At 47.7% G+C, this 23,730-nt stretch overlaps 1 protein-coding gene across 1 annotated transcript in view; it reads right to left on the bottom strand.

Moving 5' to 3' along the window:
* Positions 1–23,730, bottom strand: part of Pptc7 (protein phosphatase targeting COQ7) — a 42,845-nt gene that overhangs the window by 10,894 nt on the left and 8,221 nt on the right. Inside the window, exon 2 of the mRNA XM_052755316.1 lies at positions 4,855–5,034. Coding sequence (XP_052611276.1) covers positions 4,855–5,034 — 180 coding nt within the window. The remainder of the gene's footprint in view (positions 1–4,854; positions 5,035–23,730) is intronic.

Genomic DNA, 23,730 nt, shown 5'->3' with positions numbered 1-23,730 from the left:
GTCCTGGATCTTGCTCTGTAGACCATGCTGGCCTCGAAATCACAAAGATCCACCTGCCTCTGCCTCCCGAGTGCTGGGATTAAAGGCATGCACCACCACCATCCGGCTCATAACCAGCCTTCTAAAGCAGACACCATCTGCGGAAGCCGTGAAGCACTTTCTGGAGCCTGACGGCTCACGGTGTGGACACCAGAGGCTTGCAGATCATCTGCTTACTTCTCAGAGACGGAACCAGGCGCACAGTCTCCGGCCTGGCTGACTGCAGCAAAAACTGCACCTGCCTCCACCATAAGAAGATGCAGCTCTTAACTGCTGAGCCATCTCTCCAGAGCCGGGCGGTGGTGGCGCACGCCTTTAATCCCAGCACTCGGGAGGCAGAGCCAGGCGGATCTCTGTGAGTTCGAGGCCAGCCTGGGCTACCAAGTGAGTTCCAGGAAAGGCGCAAAGCTACACAGAGAAACCCTGTCTCGAAAAACCAAAAAAAAAAAAAAAAAAAAAAAAAAGAAGATGCAGCTCACCAAGGAACAAACGGAACATGCCTGTGTCTGTGCAACAATACAGACAGCCGGTTCTCTGAGGTTATCACCAAGAACCGTAGGAAGGTAACGCAGGGCTGGGCAGCGTGCAGAGAACCCACTCACCCTTCCTCTGGGGAGGCACTGGGTAAAATGAATCTACAAGTCACAGAGCTCTGAAAAATGTACACACTCTTTATCCAGCAGGTCTATCTGAAAGGAGTCGAGTAAGAAAACAGTAAGAGGGGCTGGAGAGATGGCTCAGAGGTTAAGAGCACTGGCTGTTCTTCCAGAGGTCCTGAGTTCAATTCCCAGCAACCACATGGTGGCTCACAACCATCTGTAATGAGATCTGGTGCCCTCTTCTGGCCTGCAAGCCTACATGTAGGCAGAATACTGTATACATAATAAATAAATAAATCTTTAAAAAAAAAAAACAAAAAAAAAAAAAAGAAAACAGTAAGAGTCGGGTGGTGGTGGCACACGCCTTTAATCCCAGCACTCGGGAGGCAGAGCCAGGTGGATCTCTGTGAGTTCGAGGCCAGCCTGGTCTACAGAGCGAGATCCAGGAAAGGCGCAAAGCTACACAGAGAAACCCTGTCTCGAAAAACCAAAAAACAGTAAGAAATACAAATCAGACTGAAAGATAAAAACACTGCCCAAGAGCCAACTAGGAGTGAGCCACACGTCTCCCTGTGCCACTAGGGCGGGCAGGCGGGCAGGCAGCTTAGAGACCTGAGACTCACAAGCTTGAGCACAGTCCAGCACTCAGGATCTGCACAGAAATAGGTAAGTACTGTTACTCAACACTCAGCAGTGGGAACAGTGGTCAGTCCATCTGCATCTGAACCCCAGCTCTGCCACTTCCAAGCTGTGCGGTCCAGCTCTGCTCAGCTTCCCCGTTCACAGAAACAGGACTAAGAGTACACCCCTCACAGAGAAACTCACGAGGAGAAACCCTTCAAGCAGGCTTATGCAATGACAGCCATTAGGAAAGTGTTAAGGAATACCCTTGGAAAGGGAAGGAAAGTGAAACAAGCAGATTAAAAGTTAGCATTGGGGACTGGAGAGACGGCTCACTGGCTAAGAGCACTGGCTGCTCTTCCAGAAGGCCCAGGTTTGATTCCCAGCACCCACATGCTGGCTCATGACTGTCTGGAACTCCAGTTCCAATAGACCCATGCAATGCTCTCTTCTGGCCTCTGTGGATACACATATACACTCGGCACACACATATACACAAGGTAAGTAAATAAATTAAAAAAAACAAAAAAACAAAAAAAAACAGGCTGAAGAGATGGCTCAGAGGTTAAGAGCACTGACTGCTCCTCCAGAGGTCCTGAGTTCAATTCCCAGCAACCACATGTTGGCTCACAACCATCTATAATGCGATCTGGTGCCCTCTTCTGGTGTGCAGGCATACATGCAGGCAGAATACTGTATATATAATAAATAAATAAGTCTTAAAAAAATAAATAAATCTTAAAAAAAAAAAAACAAAGCCAGTATTGGCTTGAGATGTAGCTCAGTTGGTCCAGTGCTCTCTGGTCATGCACCAAGTCCTGGGTTCAGTCACCAGCATCATGTAAACCAGATGTGGGGCCCACAACTGTGATCCCAACACTTACTCGGGAGGTGCAGGCACGAGGTTCAGCCACACACTGAGTCTGAGGCCAGCTTGGACTGCATAAGACCCTCTCTTTTTAGGAAGAAGAAAAAGCTAAAGCAAGCAAATGGACTGTGGAGAAACTCAGTGAATCCCACCGCGCTGCTTTCCAGCTGTGCACCACAGGCAAGCCACTCAGCCCAAGTTTCTTCCTAGCCAGCTGTGGACAGAGAGTTCCTGTGTGCCTGCCTCACCAGTGTAAAGCAGAGCACACTCAAACTGTGTGCCACCATTCTGTGCACAGACACGTGGAAGGAAAAGAGAAGTGCAGATGTGACTAGTATTCAGTTTTCTCAGAGGGATTCCGGATATTTGCTACTTTGTCTCAATGAAAATGTGCAACTGAATGTAAAGAATTAATGCAGCACATTTCATCATTAATGGTCGGCAGTTCAGCTTCCTTGTTACCTCAAGCAGACTGATTAATAGTGACCTTGACAGTCCTTCAGTGCCGACGAGAAGGAAACGTGGGTGCTGTCACCAGTGAGAGTGCCGTCAGAGCCTCTCCAAGACCCACTGCATAGCCAGTTTTCCTTCTTAAATGCCTTCAACCACTCCTCATTACAAAATGGCTACACATCAGCTTCTGGAAGCTGATGGCATTAAATCTTAATGGAATCAAATGGAATGAGGAACGACACAGCCCTGGAGCTGCTCCTCGGGAAACACCCGATGACTCACTGTGACCACCCCAGGCCACCATCTCATGCCCCCGTGGAATGAGAATGGTCCTTGGGAGTGATGATGGGCTCTCAGGGCCAGGGCAGGAACAATGAACGAAGAAGGCATGTGCAGCCTGCAGTTTACACTCCTCCCAAGTGACTGCCGAGGGCACAGGAGGGGCTGAAGATGAGGGTCAGTGTTCAGATGACTGACCCATACCAGCAGGTGCCTGGGCAACTCTCTCAGGTTAAATCTCTCAGCCAAATATAATACAACCTTACTAGGTCTGACCCCTCAGCTTCTTTTCTTTTGTGGTACTGGGGACTGAACAGCTTTGTGCATGCTAGACCTGTGCTCTAACTGTGTTAGAGCACCAACTACAAGACTCCCCCCACCCCTTTTGTTAAGGCCAGGTCTCGCTGTACAGCCCTGGCTGGCCTGAAATTTGCGCTGTAGATCAGGCTGGTCTCAAACTCAGAGATGCACCTACCTCTATCACCCAAGTGCTGGGATTAAAGGCGTGCGCCACCATGGGCAGCGACCATTCAGATACTTGAGAACTTACTCCTGTATGTAAGGGTTTCTGAGGACCCTTACATCAACAATAAAGGCTTGCCCTTTAGAGCAGACTTGCTTTGTAGGCTCTTTAGGAATTGCTGAATCAGAAAGCAAAGGCAGTCTGGGGAGATGGCTCAATGGTTAAGAGCACCCAGCTCTTCTAGAGGACCTGAGCTCCATCCCAGAACACACAGAGAGTGGCTCACAACCCCTGTGTAACTCCTGGCCTCCACAAGCACCTACACATGACACACAGAGACATACACATAAGAGTAATAAAATAACTTAAAATCAAAGCAGACTGTAACCATCTTGTTTACGATTCCACGTAACAAGGTTCAGTCAATTCAGCAGTCGGTCGGCCAGACCTGCTCCAGTTCAGCTGCAAATGCCCAGGAGGTGTATGGGTCAGGTCAGGGAGGTGTATGCACACCAAACATTGCAACAAAGGATTTTAGAAGAAACAGTAATCCCAACGTTATAAGTAAACTTCAAATATGTCCTTAAATTTATTTATTACTATCTCCAAGTTACATGGAGTGAAAAGGAAGGAAAGAAAATGTGCAGAAAATAATCAGCTCTCCCCTCCCCAATTCAAACTTTTGGCAACAAAAAAGCAGGATATTCTATGCTGTAACTAGCTACCCTATGTCTAAGTAGACAACAGGGCTGGAGAGATGGTGCCCACTCCCTGGAACACTCTGGAAACTGCCTAGGAGACTGCGTTCCACTCACAGTGACTTATCCACAGTCCTACAGCTCCGACACAGGTCCTAGGACAGAATCTAGACTGTCCCATTGACCCAAGCACAGACTGAGCACAGCAAGAGGAGCAGTAGAGGCCCTGTCAGCCTGCACCTCAGCTCCAGGACCTGAGTGCTGGAGAGAGAGAACCTATTCCAGGAGGCTGTCTTCTGACTTCCACATATGTGCTGTGGCTCGCGTGACCCCACACACAAAGAAATAAATAAAATGTAGTAATAAGAAGAGGGCAGGGGACTGCTGAGATGGCTGGGCAGGTAAAGTGTCTGCTGGCCACCTGAGTTTGATCCACACAGAAGAAGGAAAAGATGGACTCCCTTGAGTTGCCCTGTGACCTCCACATCTGGGCATGCACCCATAGTACCACTAATAAAATACGAACTTGAAGAGGAAGTGGGAAAAGCAGCACCATGCGGAACCCCAGGAGAGCTTCTGGTGGGAGGAAGCTAAAGCTGCTTCTGGAAGACTGAAGGGGGTGGTGAGAAACAGCCTCTGTGAAAGGCTCAAACCCAAGGCAAGGGACATCTTATGTCAAGGGAGGCCCTCTGGTGACCAGAAAGGTTCTGGCAATTGAGAATGCCAGGCACCATTGGCAGCGAAGCTCTCTGAGTTCGAGGCCAGCCTGGGTCACTGGTAAGATCTTGTTTAGCCATTAGTGAGTGGTGTGAGGAGGCACAGTCGTCTACTCACCCAGCAAAGGTACTTTGTTTTGCAGCAATTCACAGTAGCTCGTGGTGAGAATCCCAACAGGGTTGCTGGGAACGAAGCGTCCTTCTTTTACTAACCGCTCACATGTTCGCATTAAAGTCCCTGAGAACTGAGATGGGTCCACTCCATAGTCTCTCCATCCTCCAACGCCATCTGCAACTCCTGAAACAGAAAAAAGTGCTCTGAAAACCACTGCCATTGACTGAGAACGCAGCTCAGTGGCAGAGCTGCTGCCTCGCACACATAAGGTCCCAAATTAGGCTCCCTAGTACTGCCCAAACCAACCAAGAAACCGCTGTCACCAACTTCCCAGCAACCCTTACTCCACCTCACCCTCATAGCTCACCCCCACTATGCCCATGCAGCCTCACTCAAGAGCATCCCTGTACGAGCATCTCTGTTCAACACCCCTAAATCATCTGCGTACTATTTAGTCTTTCAAATATTCATGATGTGGTGGTGCATGCCTTTCAACCCAGCAGAGGCAGGCGGATCTCTGTGAGTGTGAGGCCATCCTGGTCTACATAGTGAGTTCCAAGGCAGCAAGAGCTACAAAATAGAGACCCTGTCTCAAAAACAAAAACAACAGCAAGAAATCGAATATTCATAAATAAACTTAACTACCAAAGGGCATTGTCTACTGGCTAAGACTTCAAGCTCACCAAAATTATTACCTTTTTTTTGGGAGGGGGGGAGTTTCAAGACAGAGTTTCTCTGTGTAGTTTTGGTGCCTGTCCTAGATCTTGCTCTGTAGACCAGGCTGGCCTCAAACTCACAGAGATCTGCCTGGCTCTGCCTCCTGAGTGCTGGGATTAAAGGCATGCGCCACCACCGCCTGGCAAATTATTACCTTTATACAGAAGTATCAGTTATTAATATTGTTGATTTTGTAAGAAAGAATAAGTTGATTTTTAAAAAAGATTTATTCATTCATTCATTCATTTACTTAATTTATTTTTGGTTTTTCAAGACAGGGTTTCTCTGTGTAGTTTTGGTGCCTGTCCTAGATCTTGCTCTGTAGACCAGGCTGGCTTGGAACTCACAGAGGTCTACCTGCTTCTGCCTCCTCTGAGTGCTGGGATTAAAGGCATGTACCACCACCGCCTGACTATGGGAGTGTTTTGCCTGCATCATGTGCATGCTGCCTGTAGAGGGCAGAAGAGGTCATCAGACCTTCTGTGAGCTGCCATGTGAGTGCTGGGAACCGAACCCGAATCTTCTGCAAGAGCAGCCAGTGCTCTTAAACCACTGAGGCATCTCTCCAGCCTCTGGCTCTTTCTTTAAGTACCGATGTTAGCGATAACACTGGGCCAGAGCTGGCACTCAGTATGAGAGGCAAAAGCAGAGTCAGAGCAAGTGCTCATGCACATGAAACATGTGGGGGACCAGCCCCCATCATTATTTACCCCAGGGACTCTTGAGGAAGAAGAGATTTAGTTAGAAATAGAGGGGAGAGAAACAGAGAAACGCAGGATAGACTGGAGTGGGCCTGGATCCTTATCCAAACAGGGCCCAGAACTTTATTCCAAAGCTCTATTTATAACAATGCTAACGGGTGGAGCAAAAGAACTCCCCCTTGCTAGCTACAGTCAAGTGTAGACCCTTACAAACACCTGGTACCCAGGCCCATGGTCCAATCAACCTCTTATGCAGTCCTTCTCAGTACAGTCACTAGGAAACCTACTGGTCTACAACAGAAACCAAACCCCAGAAGCAAGAAATACTGACATAAATAACGCTACATCAAAAAAAATAAAGAACAAAATGGAAACCATATTCCACCCTTTTCCTCTCCTGCAGAAAAGAACCACAGCCCTGGAGGGCTGGGCTGGCTAGTCCATGTGTGCTCAGGGATCTCTGGAGACAAGCTGGTCCACACTGAGTTGTGCTGTGAGTGGACTCTGAAAACTTAGTATGAACAGGAGGGAATGTTGTCATTATTTTATACTGCCTAGATATTCCAATAGTATTTTGGGAGCCAGGCCTGATAGTACAGGCCTATGGTCCCATCTACTCAGGAAGACTGCAAGTGCAGGCCAGGCTGGGAAATTTAGTGATTCTGTTTCAAAATAACAAGTCAGAAGTGGGCTGAGCTATAGCTTAGGGGCAAAGCCCCTGCCTAAACGTTCACAAGATCCTGGGTCCAACACCTAGTACCTCGAACAAATAACATTCTGGGTAGAATTCACTAAGAAGAATGCACTACAAACTGATTTCCCTTTTTCCTAGGACATTTAAAATCACATAAGTGGCTCACGTTGTATTTCTACTGGATGGTACTAGTGTGGACTTTCACAGGTCCACAGGGCTGCTGGTGAGTGCAGAGACTGCTCAATGCTCCTTTCAGCAACGTGAAACTAATGTTCCGTCAATAGAACCTGGACGTCAATATTGTACCATCTCCCATCTCATCCCTTGCAAAACAACATGCTTCTTGCTCTTTCCAAAGTTAAAATCAATTTCTGCCTAGTGGCTTTAAAGAAACAGAAAATGTCAAACATATATGTAACACAAATTCTAAATGGTTTTTTTAATAAAAACCCAGACCCAGATATTGGGTTAAATGTTGAAAGATCAGAGACAAACAAACCACAACCACCACCTCTTACCTCACCAACTCCTCAGCCTGGAAGAGCTCCAGCCGAAAGGGCTTCTAGCCAAAGGGGTTCCTCAGCTGAAAAGCCTTTAGTTCCTGTCTCCTCACACTTTATATGCCTTTCTCCACCCACCATATCACTTCCTTCTTAGTGCTGGGATTAAAGGTGTATGACTTCCCAAGCAAAGGCATGAGATCTCAAATACTAGGATTAAAGGTGTGTGCGCCACCACTGCCGGCTCTGTTTCTCTCCTAGACTGAGTCAATCTCATGTGGTCCAGGGTGGCTTTGAACTCAAAGAGATCCAGACAGATCTCTGCCTCCTGAGTGCTAGGATTAAAGGTGTGCGCCACCACTGCCTGGCCTCTATGTTTAATCTAGTGGTTTGTTCTGTTCTCTGATCTTCAGGCAAATCTTATTAGGGCACACAATATATCACCACACATATACACATTCTGGAAGGAGCTGTAAGGAATACTAACAATAGTTGTTCTAGAAATAAGGGACCGACAGCAATTAATGAAAGAATGTCTAGGGTGTGATCGGGGGTACAGCTTGGTGGGAAGAGCACCTGCCTAGCATGTGTGAAACATTGGGTTCAATCCCCAGAACCACAAAAACAAATATCATACCATTTGCTATTACTTGAATTTTATCTTTACCAAAGCATGGGCCATGGCTTTATCTTATTGTGTGTTCATATGTATGTGCACACGTGTGTGAAGACCAGAGGTCAACAACTTTCCACCTCCCCCTCATCATTTCAGTGTGTGTGTGTGTGTGTGTGTGTGTGTGTGTGTGTGTGTGTGTGAGGAATGTATGCCTTAGTGCCCATGTGGAGGTCTAGGGACAAACTCATTAGGCTGGTTTTCTCCATCCACCTTATTTGGCTCCTGGGACTCAAACAGAAAGCATCTTTCTTGACCCGCTGAACCTTACCTTGCAGGCTCCCCACCTTATTTTTTGAGATAGTATGTCTCACTGAACCTTGAGCTCACTGACCCGGATGAAGCAGCTGGCCAGGAAGGCCCAGTAAGCCTCCCAGCTCCTGCTCTCAGCACTGGACTATAGTGCACACGGCTACATTAGGTTTTTATGTGGGTGCTGGGGATCAAACGCAGGTCTTCATGCTTACACAGTGGGTACTTTACCAACCATCAACAGAGTCATCTCCCTAGCTCCCAAGATTTTATTTTTAAATTTAGAGGGGAGGGGCAGACAAGATGGCTGAGTTAATAATGGCTGAGTAGAATTTGATCCCTAGGTCCTACATGTACAGAGAGAAAATTGTCACAAGTTATCCTTTGACCTTCACATGTTAAATGCTGTGGCATACACATTTCCAAAGACACACACACACACACACACACACACGCAAATAAATGAACTAATAAACATTAAAAAAAAAAAAAAAAAAAGCCGGGCGGTGGTGGCGCACGCCTTTAATCCCAGCACTCGGGAGGCAGAGCCAGGTGGATCTCTGTGAGTTCGAGGCCAGCCTGGACTACCAAGTGAGTTCCAGGAAAGGCGCAAAGCTACACAGAGAAACCCTGTCTCGAAAAATTAAAAAAAAAAAAAGCCAAGCATGATAGCACATACCCATAAACCCAGCACTTGGGAATTGGGAAACCAAGAGTTCAAAGCCAACTTTGTTTGGATAGCAAGTTGGAGGCCAGTCTGGGCTACACACACAGAGAGAAACAGAGAGACACAAGAAAAGGGTAGGCTTGTTTATTTCATATTTAATTATTTATTTATATTGTAAGGCTCAAGTACTCTACCATGTAGCTACATATCTGTGGCCCAAATCAAACACTTTCTGAGTATGAAACATCCCCCCAATACAACAGTGACATTTTTGTACACTCAACTTTCACAGCCCCCTTCAAAGAGCATACTTGGACAAGACTGGCTGGACGTGATGGACACAGGAAACTTTCTCTGGTGGCGGTGGTTATCAACAGAAATAAACACGTTCCAGAAAGAAAAAGGAAACAGAGGAGGAGACAGTGGAGGAGACCGAAGCAGTGACTCCCCCACTACGCAGTGACTCCCCCACTACACACACGACCACCAGCGAGCAAACTTCACTTCGGAGCAACTCCAAACCAGCTGACGGCGGGGGGTGGGGGGGTGGGGGGGGGGATGAAGCCTGGCATCTGTTTCAAAATAACTGGGGGTGGAGGTGCGGGCGAGGAGAGAGGCGTCAAGCCTGGTCATGAATGGAGTGTTGTTGAAGTTGAATGAGAACTGCACTCACCTCTCCCTTGATATACTGGAAGATTTCCACATCATCAAGTTTAATAAAATGACGGCAACACTAACAAAGCTGAAGAAAAGCCACCTGTACCTGCTGTGGGGACGAGGCAGGCTCAGCACGAGCTGCCTGCGCCAGGTGAGGTTTGCCCTCATGGGAAGCCATGAACTTAGCAGCGCGCTGGGGGTGCAGGGAGGAGGCACGCAAGACACTCCTCACAGGCGCCAACAGCGCATTTTCCCCTGATCTTCAAGCAGGTGTGCAAGACAGAGGCCAGAGAAAGGAAGAAGGCTTACTGGGACGCTTCTGAGGAACTCTCGCGCTGCACAGGGCTTAAATGTAACAATTTATGTTAAAACCCAGAATTGGAGATTACAGTCCCAGGCACACCATCTGATGATGAGTCATGCACTCTCTACTGCCTGCTCAAGGAAAGAATTCGTTCTTAACTGGTCTCTGGTCCAACAACCACAATTAACTGAAAATAAAAATCAGCAGGCTGAGTGACCGGACAGCCCTTCCACAGCAGCCAGGCCTCTCCCGGAGCAGCACAACCTTTTAGGAACCTGTTTGCCCTTCACAGACAAGGATCCCAGGCAAAACTGAGCCTTGGGCTCAATCTCCTGAGGAGGAAAAAGAAACTCAAACAGTACTTCAACTTTCCAATAAAACCACAGGAAAAAAGCCTTAGTTTACACCTGCAATTCACTCACTAATCTACAAGGGTGCGGGGCCAGAATCGAGCGAGAACCAGAGGGCCCTGCACCACAGGTGTATTTGAACCTTCAGACCACAAAGAGAAGGCGAACCAAGCCTGAGGGAAAGCTGCTACTCAAAAACGCATGTATATTAAAAAAAAAAAAAAAAACAAAAACGCATGTATAAAAGGCAAAACCCGCTGGGCAATGGTGGGACACACATTTAATCCAAACACTTGGGAAGCAGAGGCAGAAGGATCTCTGTGAGGAGTTCAAAGCCAGCCTGGTCTACAAAGCGAGTCCCAGGACAGCCAGGGCTGTTACACAGAGAAATCTTGTCTCAAAAAACCAAAAAGAAAAAACAGAAAAGAAAAAAAGGGAAAAACTGCTAAAACGGTGACCTGGAAGGATTCCTGAAGACCACTAATGACGTCAGCACAGTATTTACCAACAGCAGCAGCTGCAGTCACAGTGTGTGGCGGCAGCCTAGTGTGCCAGCACTAGGAATCCCCACTGGGGTCCTAGCATGAATGGGGAATGTTTACAGACCTTCTTTGAGAGTGGCACCTGGCTGTCCCTAGAGGGTCCTCTAATTTTCACAGGCAGAGAAGGGTGTGAGAAGGGACCTGTCTCACAGGGAGCCGGTCCTCCATGTGACTAGGAAAGGAAGAGTCTGGATTACAAGAATACCACAACAGCAGCCTGAGGGTTTGCCTACTCAACACACAGAAACTTTTCGGGTCTAGGTGTTAAATACATTAAATAAAAATTAACCGCATTGCATTGGTCTGTTTTTGTTTTGTTTTGATTTTTCAAGATAGGGTTTTTCTGTGTCGTTTTGGTGCCTGTCCTGGGTCTCACTCTGTAGCCCAGGCTGGCCTCAAACTCAGAGATCTGCCTGGCTCTGCCTCCCCAAGTGCTGGGATTAAAGGCATGCGCCACCACCGCCCGGCGTGTTGGTCTGTTTTATTACATTTTTCATTGGGGGGGCATGGGCACACCAAAGTATATGTGTCAGTCAAATGATAATATGTAGGGATCTGAGTTTTCCTTCCCCGATGTGTCCCAGGGATCAAGCTCAGGCCATCGTTCTTGGCGGTAGGTGCCTCTGCCTTCTGAGCCATCTTGCTGGCGCTCTCTATCCACTGTTTTCCCCAAGGTCTGATCATTTACTTGTGACTCACAACACTTATTCTGAACTGGACTCAGACTTCGAAGCAGAAGCGCTCAGCAAGGACAGCCTACATCTCTCGGTAATCTGTTCTTGGTGTTTTTCTTTGGCTTCCTTCATTCTCTTGGCCAAAAGTTTAGCATCTTCTGCAGCCTCTCATCTTCCTTAGTGTGTTGTTTCTTCAGAGCACTACGTCGGCGTCTGTGTTACAGGACTCTGGAGGAACACGACACTAGATCTTGGGTACACTGGTCCTGGGCCTCTCACCTTCTTTGTTTAAGGGCTTCTGACAACATCTTAGTGGACATCATCTCCTTTAGAGACAGAAAGGCTTTTGGAGTCTGCTGGCTCTTTGGGACCACAACTGCCAAGGCACAGTAGTATATGTCAGTCAGGAATAGTCTGTCTCTCTTTTGTTTTACAGTAACCGAGGTGAGAACACTCAGATTGACACCCACAACACATCCTGGACAGACTTGTGCTTCCGCCCTCCAGTTCTCCTCGGCACCTAACAAGAATGCCTCTCACTCAACAGAAGGAGCACTCTGCCCTGGGTCAAGACAGCTTGCTTCATGGGAAAACCTTGCATCAACAGGTTTCTGGGGTTTTGTCTGTTTGTTTGAGGCATGCTCTCTATGTAGTCCTGGCTGACCTAGAACTCAATATGGAAGCCAGGTTGGCCTCAAACTCACAGATATCCTCCTAGTTCTGCCTCCCAAGTACTAGGATTAACGCCTACATGCACTACCACACCACACTCAGCCTGTATCAGTAGAGTGTTGAGTAGCTAATGCACAGCTAGAAGAGTGTGGAGATGCCAGTGCAAGATGCTGATCTCACCTGGGATGTGTGCTAAGCCCCAGGGTCAGCAAGCATCCGTGTGGAAGTGTCTGCATGAAGTCAGGCACTGAGCTGGATGAGATGTGACGCCACAGTGGTGGGTGAGAGGCCCAGGGAAGGAAAAAGTAAGGGATTGCAGAGGTGTGCGGGCAAAGCAATTTTATCTTAGGCATGAGAATCTTGGCCAAACAGCTCACCTGTGGACTGTATCTTAACTTCAGGTAACAAATGATGACCATAATTGATTGAGTTCAAGAAACTCTTTTGTATCCAGTCTGTATCTAGTATCTATCAGCAGAGAAAGGCTGAGAAGGTAGGCTGAGCTACAGTGAAATTAAATGAAATTAAATGGCCTTTAATACCACCTGAAGAGTTGCCATGGAATTCAGAGGCTGCCTTTAATTCACTGTAATCATCTTATGTCTCCAGTAGCAATGTTCTGTGGGCACACAGCTAGCTCAAGTGTTTCCTTTGACCCCAAATCCAATTATAACTATTATTAGATTAAGATAATGGTTACATATCAGAACAGCTGATCAAAAGCCTGAGAGGGGACTACAGAGCACAGAAAGTCCTCTAGTTACATCCTATGTCCTGAGTTGGAAAAGATCAACTACAAACTACATTTGGCATTAGATTTGTGTTTGGTTTGAGACAGGGTCTCTCTCTACCTGAGGCTGGCCTTGAATGTGAAGCAACCCTCCTCTTTCTGGCCAGAGACTATAAGCAGGATCCAGATCTTGGGGCCGGAGATGGCTCAGAGGTTAAGAGCACTGGCTGCTCTTCCAGAGGACCTGGGTTCAATCCCCAGCAACCACATGGTGATGACTCACAACCATCTCTAGTGAGATCTGATGCCCTATTCTGGCCTGCAGGCATACATGCAGACAGAATACTGTATACATAATAAATAAATAAATCTAATTAAAAAAAAAAAAGACCCAGATCTTAAAAGTTATAAAAAGCACAGTGTTGGGGCTGGGGAGATAGTTCAGTGGCCAGGAGCACTAGCTGCTCTTCCAGAGGACCCGGTTTAAATTCCCAGTACCCATATGGCAGCTCACAATTGTCTGTGACTCCAGTCCCAAGGGATCCAACACCCTCATAAGGACATACATTCAGGCAAAAACACCAATGCACATGAAACAAAAATAAATAATTAAAAAACCCCACAGTATTAAGTTTTCCATACACTGCTTTCCTAAAGTGGAGAAATAAAAAGGGAGAGTGCAGCAAATCCAATTCTGCCCTACCTCTCATTATTTAGGTTGCCCACTGTGAACACTCCTTTTTTGGAGCCCCCTCGGGCCCCCCACTCTCAGGAGTCCTTTCGTGCCTTTCCTTAACCAATTGTTCTTTGTTCTGCTCTGATTAATTACTTTTATAAGCAGAATTCTAAGTAATACTTTTCACTTTTTAAATTAGCATGCTTCTACCTTTGCCACAGTTACAATCATATAAAAATGGAGCTGGAGGGCTGGGATGGAGTTCAACTGCACAGTGCAAGTTCAGCAGGCCTGTGCCCTGGGCTCCATCCTCAGCACCAAAGTAGGCAAAGCTTTTCTTTACTGTAAAATAATCACTCAGCTTTTCATCACTCATTTCATGTAATAGTTTTGTTCTAAGCAAAAGTCAAAGAAGATAGGATTAGTAAATAAACTCAAACCGTGGAACTTTAAGATCCTATCTCTCCAGCTGCACATAGCTACCTAACTGTGAAACTGCAGAAGGCAGATGGACTCTGGGATGGCTCCTGAACTAAGCTGCCATTAATGAAGTGTCTCCAACAGTGCCCACACTCCCAGCCATGACAGGTGCATGTTGTGAGTGCTTTTCTTTTTAAAGATGTGTGTGTGTGTGTGTGTGTGTGTGTGTGTGTGTGTGTGTGTTTGTGCATGTGCACACGTGCCAGTGTCACATGAGTGTAGGTGCCAGGAGTCCAGAAGAGGCTATTAGATTCCCTTGGAGCTAGAGTTATAGTTGGTGGTGAGCCATTCCACATGAGTACTGGGAACCAAACTTAGGCCCTCTGCAAGAGTGATGCACTTGCCAGGTGGTGGTGGCGCACGCCTTTAATCCTAGCACTTGGGAGACAGAGATAGGCAGATCTCTGTGAGTTTAAGCCAGCCTGGTCTACACAGAGAAACTCTGTCTCAGAAAAACAAAAAACAAAGAGTGATATGCTCTCTTAACCACAGAGCTGTGTCTCTCCAGCCCCATGACTGCTCTTCTGAATTCCCTTTTACACACAACTCCCAGACCGACCTGCAATTATTTATGAGATCATTCTAAACAATGACACCTAGAGAACACTGCATCCCAGTTCTAATATAAACACCAGTGAAGGAAACATGGCCATTCTCCTTCATCACAACATACTTAACACAGGCGATAACAAAACTGCAAATAGTACCTATCATCACCCTGGGGAGCGTGGCTCACTGACATGGGAGCCTCATGCTCCAGCAAAGCAAGCTGCTGCTCAGGGATTGGTTTTCTGTCAGTGAAACACAACTCATGTGGCTTGGATGTGAGTATTGCCAGTGAAGGGAAATGCCTGGATGATGAACTAAGTCCCTAGCTGAGGAGCTGAGCAACATACAGCAGGAGCTGCTCAAGGGCGGGGTGCATCTCCTGAGACAGCACTCAGCATCACTCCTCCAAGTGCTACAGCCACCTGAGGAGAGGTCAAGGCTCTCATCCAAGCCACTGCTCTCCTGCAACCCTGACAGGACACAACACGAAGACTGTGAGGGAAACGAGATCTAAGCACATAGCTGACTCTGTGTCAACAGGAACAGGTCATATTTACACCAGCATTTCGGTAGCGTCAACTATTGGGGCGTTGGGGAATACTCCCCTGTGACTCAGGACTGGGAAATGTGTCTGCAAATGATTATCCCAAGGGAATGAAAAAGGCAGGATTACTAATATGAATATATATACTCAACCATCAAGCTGCTGCACAACGCGATGTGCTTCGGCCAACAGTCCTCAGTTCTCTAGAGGAGAAATTACAGGGATTACAATGTTCTGCCTGCCTCAACAAGCCAGGAATTCCCTCTGCACTGAGATGCCCCAAAGCAACCACTCTGCGTTCATCACAAAGAAACCTGTGTCTTTCGACTGCAGAGACTGAGTCTCCATCAAACTCCTAGATCTCTAAGCAGAACACCTAAGATCAAGCTGAAGGATAGAAAGAAAGAAAGAGCCGGTCCTGTAGGAAAGCCAGACTCTGCCAAAGACACAGACTGCCCAACAGTCAAGAGATCCAAGCAGGAGCAAATGGCCTATTTCAGGTCTCAGAATCCAGAAAAACAAAAACAAACAAACAAGCCACCTATTCCTCATTAGCTCAGCAAACCTGAGACTACTTGGTAATCTCTCTCTCTCTCTCTCTCTCACACACACACACACACACACACACACACAGGGAGGGAGGGAGGGAGGGAGAGGGAGGTAAGGAGGGAGAGAAAGAAAGGACCCCTACCTTCATTATTTTGATCAGTTGCCTTGTCTTTTTTTTTTTTTTTTAAAGATTTATTTATTTATGATGTACACAGAAGAGGGCACCAGATCTCCTTACAAATGATTGTGAGCCACCATGTGGGTGCTGGGAATGGAACTCAGGTCCTCTGGAAGAGCAGTCAGTGCTCTTAAACTCTGAGCCATCTCTCCAGCCCCTGCCTTGTCTTTAAAAGCAGTAAAAAGTGCTGAAAAGAAGGTCAGGAAACAACAGTGTGAAGACAAACTTGAAATAACGTGTGTGTGTGTGTGTGTGTGTGTGCGCGCGCGCGCGCGTGCGCGTGTGTGCATGTGGGTGCACGTGCGCACACAAGGATGACAGTACACCTTCCTCTACTACTCTCCATCTTATTTCTTGAGACAGGGTCTCATATTTGTCCTCTAACTTTAGCTGACGACAACCTATAACTCAAGCTCCAAGAGGATCTGACTTCTCTGGCCTCAGAGGGCACTTTATTGTCTCATGCACATTCTCTCTCCTCTCTCTCTCTCTCTCTCTCTCTCTCTCTCTCTCTCTCTCTCTCTCTCACACACACACACACACACACACACACACACACACACACACACCCCAAAATAATAAAAATAAAGCTTAAAAAAAGAAAAGAGCCGGGCGGTGGTGGCGCACGCCTTTAATCCCAGCACTCGGGAGGCAGAGCCAGGCGGATCTCTGTGAGTTCGAGGCCAGCCTGGGCTACCAAGTGAGTCCCAGGAAAGGCGCAAAGCTACACAGAGAAACCCTGTCTCGAAAAACCAAAAAAAAAAAAAAAGAAAGAAAAGAAGCCGGGCAGTGGTGGCACACGCCTTTAATCGCAGCACTCAGGAGGCAGAGGCAGGTGGATCTCTGTGAATTCAAGGCCAGCCTGGAGATCCAGGACAGGCACCAAAACTACACAGAGAAACCCTGTCCCGAAAAACCAAAAAAACAAAACTGTAGTGGGTAGCCATTCCAGCTTTGATCTGGAAGTTCCAACCCCCATTGAGACTTCAGCAACTGTCACGCCTACAAGGTGGGGCCAAGGGAGGCGCCTGGGGACCCGAGATCTGGATCCGCGGGCGCTCTCTCTGTTGCCTGACCCTGGATAGTGGAGGTGGACCGAGCAGAGCTCCAGAGAACACCGCTGGACTGTGATACACCTTCCCCAGACTCCGCGACCTACCTATCCTTTAATTTGTAAGTTATGCCATTAAATAAATCTCCCTTTAACTACGTGGAGTGGCTCTGCTCCGTCCACCTCCACTATCCAGGGTCCCGCAACAGAGAGAGCGCCCGCCGATCCAGATCTCGGGTCCCCAGGCGCCTCCCTTGGCCCCACCTTGTAGGCGTGACAGTTGCCGAAGTCTCAATGGGGGTTGGAACTTCCAGATCAAAGCTAGAATGGCTACCCACTACACAAAACAAAAAAGAAAAAGAAAGAAAGAAAAGAAACAAGAAAAAAAGAAAAAAGAAAAAAGCAGCTAGGTGTGGTGGTACATGCCTTTAATCCCAGTCTTTGGGAGGCAGATAGGTGGATCGCTGTGAGGCCAAACCTGGAGGCCAGTCTGATCTACATAGAAAGTTTCAGGATAGCCAGGGTTACAGAGAGAAGACTGCCTCAAAAAAAAAAAAAAAAAAAAAAAAAGGCACAGACTTACTGGGAATATCTACTCTGGCTCAAGTGCCAACTGCAGCTCGGGGAACTTGTAACCCCCAGACTTGGTATGAATCACTGCAGATTCCCTCCACAAGCTACTGAGCTGAAGGCTGTCTCTCTGGAGCCACCTCACTCCTTCCTGGCCTGCACCCCATCTTCCCCAATGTTAAGTGCTATGAGCAATGCTCTCTGATTTTTTTTTTTTTTTTTTTTTTTGGAGACAGAGCCTCACTATGATACCAGGCTGGTTTTGAACTCACAGACATCAACCCACCTGTGCCTCCCAGCCTCCCAAGTGCTAACTAGTATTAAAGGCATGTACCATGACTAACATTAGCAATGCTCTATGGACGGAGGAAGCGACCAACAGATCACCTGGGAGGACAGGTGTCCTGCCTGGATCAAGCCTATGATCAGTGCTGACACTAAGTGTGTACAGAGTTGAGGGCCTCTGGAAGAGCCGTTCATTGGTTATTTTCTGAGTGGCATGTTTCTACCTGCACTGGCCCCTCAGGATGAGAGAAGGGTTTTCCTTCTCTTTGTAACTGGTAAGATTTGATCTAGGCCATTGGCCCTAAGGGTTAACCTAATATTTATAACAATTAAGTGACCCTTCCCTCCTCCCAACCCTGTATATCGAAGTCTGGCAGGCTGGCCTGAAATTCCTAAACTCAATCTATCCTCCTGCCTCACCTCTCCAATTCAGTAACGGGGAAATCAGATACCTCACAAACCACGTACGCTTAACTTGACCCCAGTATCCTCTGCTTTCTTCACTCCTTCAAAACTTCAAGAGCTGGGCTTGCCAGGATAGCACCCCTGGTGATGCTGAGCGCCCCAGGCAGCTGGGTAGTGCTCCCCTCAGAGCATCATCCTCCAACAACGGTTAGTTGGCCGAGTGCAGGGCAGCCTCAACTCCAACACGGCCTGTATCCACTCTATCCTTGCACTAAGTGAGCCCCTCAGGGCGGCCAGGAAGTGAGTCATTTCTTCTGCTTTAAAAACATTTCGTATGGTTTTCTCTCTAAGATCTTCGTTTTATTTATCTGTATATGTGAGTCTATGTATGCTACATGTATGCAGGTGCCTTCAGAGGCCAAAACAGGGGGTAGGATCCCCTAGAGCTAGAGTTCCAGGCAGCTGTGAGCCTGATGTGAGCGCTGGAACAGAACTCAGATCCTCTACAATAGCAGTTAAGTGCTCTTAAACACTGAGCCGTCTGTGCTGGATAGTTTGACACAAGCTAAAACCATCTGAGAGCAGGGGTAGTCAATTAAGAAAACGCCTCTCCAGAAGCCAGACATGGGCTGGGTGGTAGTGGCAAACACTTGTGTGTGTGTGTGTGTGTGTGTGTGTGTGTGTGTGTGTGTGTGTGTGTGTGTGTGGCTTTTCAAGACAAGGTTTCTCTATGTAACAGCTCTGACTGTCTTGGAACTTGCTTCATAGGCTGCTTACAGAATATGCCTTTAATCCCAGCGCTCAGGAAGCAGAGGCAGGTGGATCTCTGTGAGTTCGAGGCCAGCCTGATCTACAAAGATGCCAGAACAGTCAGAGCTGTTACATAGAGAAATCCTGTCTTGAAAAACCACAAAGAGAGAGAGGGAAGGAGGGAGAGAGGGATGGGAGGGAGGGAGGGAGGGAGGGAGGGAGGGAGGGAGGGAGGATTGATTCTGTAAGAAACCCATTAGTTTCATATTAACCTGGGCTACATGACCCTACCTCAAACAGCAAACTAAAAAAAAAAATGGTCAACAGATTATGCTCATGAGAAAGTCTATAAAAGGAGCCTGAAGGATGGAACCCTGAGTTGGAAAGACGCTGAGGAGTTCCCTGCCACCTTCACCCAGAAGGATAGACTAAAGCACAGTCAGAAGGGCTCAGGGAGAGAGTCCCATGTGGAGAAACTTGGCCTCTAGGTAAATGCCTCCTCCACCCATGCCAGGAACCTCTCACCATTAGTCAGCCCCAACAATGCAGCACAGGAGCCAGGCACGCAGGAGATCCCCTGGAGGGAAAGGCAGACCTGCTGCCACTAAATCAACACAAGGCTCTTATTTGTCTCAATCAAGGGGCTTTGTCCTAGTACCTCAGGTACAGCTGATACCCGCACAGTACTGAGACTCAGCAAAAGCCACTTCTATAAAGAAGTTACCATTGGTCTCCCTTACGCGACAGGACACTGGGCCAGGGCAGGCTCTGAGGGGGCTCTGAGCAACTCCAGCTAAAACTTAGACCAGAACCAGCCTCACTGGTTCACTCACAGCGGAGGGCTCCTAGCACAGCTGTCTAAGGACAGCAGTGAACTCCACTCGACTGTCAGAGTGCAGGCTCAACAGACCTGTGTGGTCACAGTGTGCTGCGCACAGCTGGCTCTGTGAGAAAAGCCAGCTTCTGGTTATCAGGATGCACTTAGCGGGAAGAAGGCAGAAGGGTCATTCTTGGCTTCAGAGTTCAAGGTCAGCCTGAGACATGTCAGACCTGGTCTCAAATGCATCAACAGGAGTGGGGATGGATGTGGCTCAGAGGTAGAGCACTGTGAAGCATGGCAAGGCTTGGGGCCCCCAAAACAGCCAACTAGGAAGGTTTAAAAAAGGAACAACCAGGCCGGGCGGTGGTGGTGCATGCCTTTAATCCCAGCACTCGGGAGGCAGAGCCAGGCAGATCTCTGTAAGTTCGAGGCCAGCCTGAGCTATAGAGTGAGTTCCAGGGCGGGCACCAAAGCTACATGAGAAACCCTGTCTCGAAAAACCAAAAAAAAAAAAAGGAACAACCAGGGCTGGAAGAGTTGGCTCAGTGGTTCAGAGCACTTGGCTATTCTTCCAGGGGACCAGGTTTGATCCCCAGCATCTACATGGCGGCTCACAACTCTTAACTCCAGTCCCAGAAGATCCAATACCTTCTTCTTTCTGGCCTATATGGGCACCAGGTACAGATATACACACAGGTAAAATACCCATGCACATAAAGTAGTAATAAAAGACTTATTAAAAAAAAAAAAAGTAACCAGTGAGCAGCACAGAGGCCAGCAGTCTACAGCAACCAGGGGAGTGTTTGGACTTTGTAGAGCTTTTCTGACTCCTGTTTGTAAACCATCAGCTCTCCAGACACTGGTCTGTGGTCACAACCAAAAGACAATGTCCACTTACAGATGATGTATAAAAAATGAGTGAGCAGATCATTTCAGTTCTCCAGTCAACTCCCCAAGGCTGTCATTCAATAGCTCATTAAATATTCAACAGTGACAGGAGGAAGCATTTATCTGTCTGCAAGGAACACAAAGGAACAAAACGGTGAACCTGCCCTTGGAAGAAATGAACTGGCTTTTCCCCAGAAGCAACTTCATCTAACAAGCCTCTCTCTGGCACATGCTGCCTACTCTGTAGAGCTTGTTTTGATGGGAATTTTAGACAGTGAGCAATATACAAAGGGCTAACCATCTTCTTCAGTCACTTCGATGACTTCAGTGGCTGCTAACATCATCTCTCCACCCACCCCCACCTCCCCGCCGAGCCCATCCCCCAGCCCACCCCCATGGCTAGCTAACACCTGCCCCAGCAGTTCCTAAGCCTTACTGCAGGCTGAGGAGTCCCTCACAGACCTGGTCCTCTATGCCTGCACTGCACAGGTGACTCTCACAGGTGTTGCTGTTCCAGCACTCAGCACTCTACAAGCCCAGAGATTCTGCCTCCAAAGGCCACTAAGCAATCCCACCCTTCATTCCCAAACTTGGTCATTCCCCTTGCACATTCCAGCCTGTCACAAGCAGCCTTCAGCCTGTACTTCCAGAGTAGAAACCCTGAGAATCTGCTGGGTACCAACCCAGCTCCCATCCCTCCCTCCCTCCCTCCTTGGTGTCCTGTGTCACTAACTTCTACACTGCCTGGAGCCCACCCAGCTCCTTCCAACCGCCCTGGATACAGCCCTGGGGAGCTCGGCTTTTTCAGCAGCAGCTCCTACCTGTTCTATTCGGAAGCATCCATCTGTCGTTCCCACACTGCCATGCCCATGTACCCCTGCAGACAACGTCCTTCCATGAAAAGACACCCATCTTCACTTACTTGTACACGTAAATGCATTCTTTACAACACAATGCTGCTTGCTTCTAGGGAGAGGGGCTTCACAACCCGCAAGTGGAGAGGGTGGCTGACTCCAAAGCACGATGGCCAAGTAAGGAGCTGTTTGGAAACTCCTGAGAAGGCAAGAGGTGAACAAACCTGGCCATCCTGTTTCACATACGGCTTTATAATTACTGCACGAACTACTCTGGAGGCAAAGGCTGTTTTCAGCTCCCAACAGGTACCCCTTGCGCTTCTCACATGGCCATGTGTGTGTTTTCAGAGAAGTGTCAACAACGACTCGGGAGAGTAAAAAACGTTTTGACAACTTAGCTAAAACGCTGAAAAGGCTTTTCTCCAAAACAGAACACTGGGTAGAACAGTTCTGAATTTGAAACCACACAGCACAAAAAAGACACGGTACCCTGTGAGTGGGACATCCCCGACAAGACCTCATTTCACAGCGAAACTCTGAGACCTATTACCCACTAGTGGCCAAAGCTCAAGTCCCGCTTTTAGGGAACAGCTCAAGCCTGACCCAGAGCTGCTGTCCAAACACTGAAGTGAAAACACAAGCGCTTTTCTGTTTGCCTCATTCAGAGCAGCCAGCCTTCGGTAGTCACCTCAAATGACGATGTGCAAGTGAGTCTGAGAAGCCAGAAAACAAAAACGTGCTAGGTGACGGTAGCCTTGAAAGGTCAAAAGAAGTGGTCAACAAAACAGTCTGTACATTCCTAGACCCACCACAACACATTCTGTAGGAAGTCACTTTTGTGGACCCTGGCAAAGCTGCAGTCTCTTGGCAGTCCTTGGGATTCACACCAAGAACACATATAAACTGTGGAAAGCCTGGTAAATACATATATGTTAAGTGTAAAATCCTCCAGACTGACATGGAGCTGACTGGAGAAAGTGATCCCCAACACCTGGATGAGCATAAGCATGCAACCTTTCTGGAGGGTTCCTGGGTGCTCTCTGTACCCCTGCATACTCCTGGCCTGCTACAGAGTTCCTCAAAGAGTCAGCTCTAAGGAGCTAGTCCAATGTAAAGAGAGGCTCACCTCACTGTTACTTTACAACAGGACAATGGATACAACCTAAATAACTAAAAGTAGAGCCAATTCAGTAAGTTCTAGTGTACAGTGCAGGAGATGTGATGAACTCAGCTCGTCAGCACAAAAACATCTACACCAAACACAGCTAACAGCGCTGCTCAAAGTGTGTATACACTTATGTGTGCAAAGGCCAGAGGGAGCTGCACTGATTCCAGCCAAGGTATACGCTACAGGTGTTTTCCGCAGCAGTTAGAGCAAGTGTTAGGTTAGAAGCACAAAACAGAAGCATTTCAGAGCACTGGACAATACAACTGCGCCCTAGGTTCAAGTCTCAACACCGACTGTACCGACCTTCCTGACAAGTCAGGCAGCTTTACCGACGGAACCACAGGAGGCAACAGGTGAGTGCAGCTGTCTGGAGCTGTACAGATCTCAAAAGAGCAACAGAACTGCCTGCCATCTCCAGTGCTGCTTCCAGGAGAGGCGGCAGACTCCTGAGTCAGGTGTGAACAAGACAGAAGAGACAAAGTGATGTCTTCACTCCTCACAACAAAGGACCTGTTTCCTCCTCCAGTGCACCCCCAAATCCTGTTCAGGATCTCACGGAAGCAATTAGTACCTCTTTTCTTCCCTAATGATTTTAAACTAAACCAAAAGGGCTGTACCAAAGGCCAGCTCAGGGCCAAGTGACTAATGTCTTGCTTGTTAGCAGCGCTGTGACCTCTGCAGCCTTTGCGAAGGCTCTGGACTTATGACTGATTTTATGAACTTTAGCAACAGTAAGAACATGAAGTTCACATTCATAAATGCTTTTAACAGCAGCAGCACCACTTTTTAAAAAGATGGGAAGTCAACACAGATTGTTAAAGATAAACTCACCTCCAATTTCTTTAGAAATAAAATACCGTGAACTTACTTTCCCAAAACATTTTCCTGAGACGTCTAATTCTATAGCCTAGGTGCAGCCTGAGGAAAGACCTTTAGAAAAGACATGGGGGAAAGTATATGAAAGGAACTTGGCATTCAG

This window comes from Peromyscus californicus, unplaced genomic scaffold (genome assembly GCF_007827085.1).
Source record: "Peromyscus californicus insignis strain IS unplaced genomic scaffold, ASM782708v3 Scaffold_2__1_contigs__length_46816999, whole genome shotgun sequence".
In the NCBI taxonomy this organism is placed as follows: domain Eukaryota; kingdom Metazoa; phylum Chordata; class Mammalia; order Rodentia; family Cricetidae; genus Peromyscus; species Peromyscus californicus.
The sequence above is the reverse complement of the archived record's forward strand: the minus strand, read 5'-3'. Positions and strand labels throughout refer to the sequence as shown.